This window comes from Chenopodium album, chromosome 5 (genome assembly GCF_948465745.1).
Source record: "Chenopodium album chromosome 5, dcCheAlbu1.1, whole genome shotgun sequence".
In the NCBI taxonomy this organism is placed as follows: Eukaryota; Viridiplantae; Streptophyta; class Magnoliopsida; order Caryophyllales; family Amaranthaceae; genus Chenopodium; species Chenopodium album.
In genome coordinates, this window is record NC_137838.1 from 73,089,552 (window position 1) to 73,095,232 (window position 5,681).

The window sequence follows — 5,681 nt, forward strand, 5'->3', positions numbered from 1 at the left end:
TTTTTTTTCTATCACTTAAAAACTTCTAAGTACATTTACAGGTGAAAAGGCTAAAACGTCAAGTGAGGGAGTACTATAGTTGTTATTTTAAAATCAGCAACCATTTACTATGAAAGAATAAGGGTGCTTCATTCACATTCTCACACTTAATAATATAATGTTTGTTTCAGTTGTTTGTGAGAGTTATACATGTTAGTATTTGTATACTCTTGGTATTATAGCCAGCTTTTAAATCCCGTGTAATGTACGGTTGTTAAATGTTTTTTTTACAAAAGTTTCATATGCGGCTGACCGCACCGTACGACCAGCTACAATATAATTTTTTTTTTTAATTTTTTTCTCTATCTCCCATTCTCTTTTCTGTTTTCTTCTTCTCACCTAAACACACTCCTTTCATAAACTCTCTTCTATCTCTCCTCTCTCCTCTTTCTCTCTCCTATTTTCATCTTCTCTAGTTAGCCCACTCAAATTAAACAACTTAAATAGAGCAGCGGTGGTAAGGGGTAAGGAAGCTCCTCGCACTCCGTCGTCGAAAAACAAGCTAGAGGTTTTAAGGCCAAATTCAGCCATGAAAACTCTAGATCTAGAGTTTTTATAGCTGAATATGGCCTTTTTAGCCATATTTCCTTTTTAGCCATATTTCAAGTGAAATTCGAAGCCAATATTTATTTTGAGGTATTTGTTCGATTATTATTTTTTTAAAAAAAAAAATTTAATGGTTGTTAGTGGTACGGGAGTTGGTGGTGGTGGTGTGGTGGAGTTTAAGGTTTTGAGGACGGCGGTTGAGAAAGGTTGGTGTTGGTGGTGGTGGTGGTTACGGTAGGTTTGGGTGTGGATTAATGGTTACTAGGTCGGGGGCTACTAAGGGTTACTAGGTTGGTCAGGGGTTACTAGGTCGGTCAGGGGTTACTAAGGGTTCCTAGGTTGGTTAAGGGTTACTTGGGGTTACTAGGTTAGGTTACTTAGGGTTACTAGGTTAGGGGTTACTAGGTCGGTTAGGGGTTACTCAGGGTTACTAGGTTAGGGGTTATTAAGTCGGCCAGGGTTACCAGCGGTTAGGGGTTACTTGGGGTTACTAAGTTAGTCAGGGGTTACTAGGTCAGTCAAGGGTTACTTGGGGTTACTAAGTCGGTCAGGGGTTACTTTGTCTGGGGGGTTACTAGAGGGGTTACTAGAAGGGTTACTGATATGGCACCTTGCCGCACTAGAAACGTGCTGATGTTTTTTACAATAATATTACTAAATATAAAGTATATAAAAGATATTCAGAAATTTTGCGGGAAAATTTTTTCACAAGATAATGACAAGTGTCATAAAAGGATTTGCTTTTAGTATAGGTTAATAGATTTTCATACATCAAAGTATAAAGGAATGTCAAGTATGCCTATTTTACTTGCGTTAAATTGTTCTACATCCTCAGTTGATGTAATTGACTAAAAGCAGCACGTAATTGTTTGGTTTATCACACTGATCAATCTTCCTCGGAGAAGGTTCAATTATTTACCAGACTCGCTCTTTATGATGCTGTGTATGTGCCACTCCTGTTCATCTTCTATATGTAATTGGCCTGGACTATTTTCTTTGCCAAGTATTTTCCTAAGAAATCATATCCATGACAATAGAGAGCTTCAATCTCTGCTCTTTGGCCATGTTGAACCATTAGGGATAACTCCTCCTGATAATCATCCTGCAGTAGACGGAATTGTGCTCAATTAAGGCTGGAAAAAACTTCTAGGTAAGTTTATGTCCAAAGTAATTTTCACAAGATCTAGTGCTGAACGTGAAATGTAATGAGCTTCTATTGACTACCGGAAGTATCTCCAAAGATGTGAGGCCTTTTGCAATTTGTTTGTCCTTCGGCTTCAGTGGGGTCATAGATTCTTCAGGTATCAGCTGCAGATCATCTCCTCTCACTCCTAACCATCTCACATTACAAGCTGAAACACAAAAACATGATAGAAGTCAAGCTGCAGCTTGAGAAAGTAACATCTATGTGCTTGTACAAGTACTAGCTGCAGTTACCATATTTATATGCCTCAAGTCCCATTCCAATGCTTCCATACTTGTAGGTGCACAGAATACTTAGTCCTGCCGGATTCCTTCACAAGTGGATGCTAGAAAGATCAATACATCAGCAACGCAAGGATAAAATAGAAAGAGAAAGTGATATGTACCAATCAACCAGTGCCAGAATAGGCAGATTTGGGAAAGCTTTGGTCATCTTATGAAGCAGAAACCTGCTTTGGAAGAGCAATGAGGGAGTTGATTATGAATCTTGCCTAGAATAAGCTGCAAGTTAGATAACGTGTAGCATAGGAGCATACCTTGTGGCTAGATCTGGGTACCCTTTGGCTGTGATAAGTATGCTTGGGACTTGGTTAAAGAAGCAATCTTCAACCAATCGTTGGAATATGGCATGCTGAACAGATCAAAACAATTGTTGAAGCAATGCAACTAGCCTTCATTTGGTGGCTACTTCAATAGTTCAATCCATAACGATATTACCTTCTCTATCACAATTATGTATCGTGCATCTGTTTTCATATTGAGAGATTCTAGTATGCTAAGATCGCCTGAGATAGGATGCCCTGATGACCCACAAACTGAACAGTCCACGACCTCTTTGTTTGGCTCCTATCCATCATTGAAAATGCATGCAACAAGTCAGCAAGTTCTGTATAAATATACCGAGTGACCTGTGATTATAATACGTAGATATTGTGGACAGAGGCAGCAACCTCTTCAAAGCTCTATAAGTTTTCCTTCATATGTTAAACTAATGGAAACAATTGGAATATAGTACATGACCATTTTTGCAAAGGAAGAAGCCCCACATCTCAGGTGTTGCTAGTAATGTATTGCACCATTGCTATTCAATATTGCCAACTTATGTTTCTGGGACTCTTCGCTGCAACTTAGAATATATATGTAGACATTTGGAATCCTGGACAGTTCAACTTAACTATGATAAATGGGGTCAAACAATTGTATCCGAACTTGAACCAAATCCTTATCCCCGAGTTTGAATTTTACATTAATGTCCTAGTATTTACCAGGAAAGAGAGAGGCTTGGTACCTGAAGCAGTATCCGGCCAGCAATAAGCCCTCTTGTAGAAGCCATGATCCCAAGACTATACCGGCTGCAATGAAGCAATGCAACCACATCTGCAGCATACATAGCAAACAATTACCCACCTTGTAGCAAGTGATTAGTCCAAAATTGCCACAGAAACAAGAAAGTTAAGATTAGGCGCCCTTAGAAAAAAGAAATGAGATGCCTCAAGTAACTAACTCTAGTCCTCATAATCCAGAATATGAGTGATTTTAGCCACTGTATTAATAAATTCCTACATTAAGCAATTGGTAATTGCATCAATATGGTAAAGTAGCCTTTCATATGTTTTTATACTTCATATGACTTGTAACATACATATATAGAACGACTAATATTTGTTTATAACCAACAAAATAAGCTAAAATGACATAATTTGAATATGAGGGAGTATACATATTTTATTTCATAATAAAATTTATGTATGCAATTTCTATTTTCATGAATGTATCAACACAAATTGCTAAAAGGTTTTTCAATAAAAGAACACGAAAACCAAAACGAGAGCGTAAAAATTGACCTTGAACAGTCCTATTGACCTGTGTTTGAGAGCTAAAATATTCAGATGAAGTACAAAGCAATTTGTAGTATAGTTCTCGTTGAGTAACTCTCTTTTCCTCCGCCAATATCTGGTAACACATATCCATCATCTTCCACACTGTACAATACATTAAAACCATCAAAAACTGAAGAAAATAAAGAAATTTCTCATTGACATTTTAACAAACACTTAGAAGGCGATAGATAGACCAACCTCGAACAAAGGCTTTCGTAGCATTTTCTCTCATCAAAGATCGTTTCGAGAACGAGTGGGAGAGAAATATGTGTGAATTATCACTCATTAATCCTCGATAAACATTCGTATTCTTTGAATTTCGACTCGTCTGCTCACTCAATCAAGAATTTCCAATTTTTATTTACAATCAAAACTTCAATTGAAACAGAAAGATTTTGATTCTGAAATTGATAGAGTAAGAAGATGAAGATGAAATCAAACCAGAGGAAGATCGGAGATTTCTGGATTCGGCGAGTTCAAGATCTTCAGGAAATTCAAGACTGCAACCTCGATTCGAGCTCGAACCTGTTGGAAATTCAGGCAGAAACTGTGAGTTGTTTAGAGAGAGAAGGAGAAGAATTAAGAGAGAGAAAGAGTACCTGAGAAGGAGAGAGAATGTCGGCATAGCAGAGTTGCTGATGAGAGAAGAGTAGAGAGGATTGGAAGAGCTCCAACATTGTGTGCTTTGAAAATGGTCTGGTGTTTGCTGGTAGTTGCTACACTTGCTCTTTTAACAGTTTGTGGCGCCAAGGTTGTAAATTTAAGCCTACATGCAACATAAATTTAACATTAACATAGCGTTTTAACACGTGGTGTTAATGTGCGACTCGTAACTGGGGTTTTATTACAAACGATCTAAGAGAAAACGGTAAAGTTGTACATGTAATGACTAGTTTAAGTCATGCATGTCAGGATGAGTTTAGTGTCATGATATGTCTAATAGTCTGGTCTTGAATGTCATGATAATGTCTATTGGTCTAGTCTTGCATGTCATGATGACTTTAGTGTCATGATTACTTTATTGACTTTAGAGGCACATGCAAATATGGTGTCATAGGTGTCTTGTTTCTTTCTTCTTCTTAAGTCATATGAGATATAAGACTAGTGCATAAAGTCTTCTGGTCTTCTCATGTTGGTTGAATGAAGAAACATGTAGTGTATTAGCACACATAGCTTCATCTCTTGTAATTCTTTTCCTCCATTGAAGTTGGTAATAGAATTGAAGCTTTATCTCTTTTCCCCTAAAGTCGATGTAGCTCATTTTGAGTGAACCACTATAAAGCTTATGTGTTTTATTTTGCTCATTTTTTTGTTTTCTCATTTTAAATTGCATTGTTATTACAATCAAATTCAAAGTCCCAAACGGTCCTATTTCATAACACGTGGGAATGAGATTTTGAGGAATATAGAGTGGGAGTAGGATTAAGAATGAGAACTAAAGGATGAGCTGAGAATTCAAGTTTTGGGCTTATTAGTGGCTTATATAGCTACTTGGATGAAAAGAGGAAAGTAAGCTAAGTGTGAAGTAATGGTACCCAAAATGGTCCATACTATAAATAAATTGATTATTAAAAAAGGTTAATAATAATAAAATAAGAAATAGAGAGATAATGGGGGTTAAAAAAACTAAAGGTGCTTAACCCACTATATATTATTTCACGCGAAATCTATGAAACCCTCTAATAGGAGTCGGAAAACCACTAAAGAAAACTAAGTTACCATTAATAAGCTACTCAACGAATTATCCCACGCAAAAATTCAGTGGAGATCTCGAGTAGAAGGCTTGATCCTATGTGCAGCAAAATTAAGCACAAAGCTCATATCTATCTCCCTGAAATTATGTTGATAATTCGATATAAAAATTAGGCATAATGATTATCCCCCCCCCCCCGTTATAGTATACTATATTATTGTTGATTAATATACAATCGTTGCATAAATGAATAAATTTTTTTTTGTTGAATTTTAATTAATTTTACTTTCAAATTGTTAAAAGTTATTTTCATGGATGTG

The 5,681-nt window shown here is 36.6% G+C and overlaps 1 protein-coding gene across 1 annotated transcript; it reads right to left on the minus strand.

Annotated features, from left to right (window-relative positions):
• Positions 1-1,319: 1,319 nt before the first annotated feature.
• Positions 1,320-4,430, minus strand: LOC145631009 (meiotic recombination protein SPO11-2-like). Its single transcript, XM_081683120.1, has 11 exons — positions 4,268-4,430; positions 4,110-4,193; positions 3,867-3,996; positions 3,633-3,770; positions 3,077-3,165; positions 2,506-2,634; positions 2,325-2,419; positions 2,175-2,237; positions 2,023-2,099; positions 1,810-1,937; positions 1,320-1,687 (listed from the first exon to the last, which is right to left on the minus strand). The coding sequence occupies exons 1-11, from the start codon at positions 4,343-4,345 to the stop codon at positions 1,553-1,555; spliced, it is 1,146 nt and encodes a 381-aa protein (XP_081539246.1). The 5' UTR covers positions 4,346-4,430; the 3' UTR covers positions 1,320-1,552.
• Between the last annotated feature and the right edge of the window lie 1,251 nt (positions 4,431-5,681).

Bases quoted from the DNA above. Each gene is read 5' to 3' on its own strand.
- LOC145631009 (XM_081683120.1), bottom strand. From the start codon at position 4,345: ATGTTGGAGCTCTTCCAATCCTCTCTACTCTTCTCTCATCAGCAACTC. The intron at 2,238-2,324 runs GTATGCTCCTAT...CTTCCAAAGCAG, and splicing joins TACCCAGATCTAGCCACAAG to GTTTCTGCTTCATAAGATGA. The intron at 2,100-2,174 runs GTACATATCACT...CCACTTGTGAAG, and splicing joins ATTCTGGCACTGGTTGATTG to GAATCCGGCAGGACTAAGTA.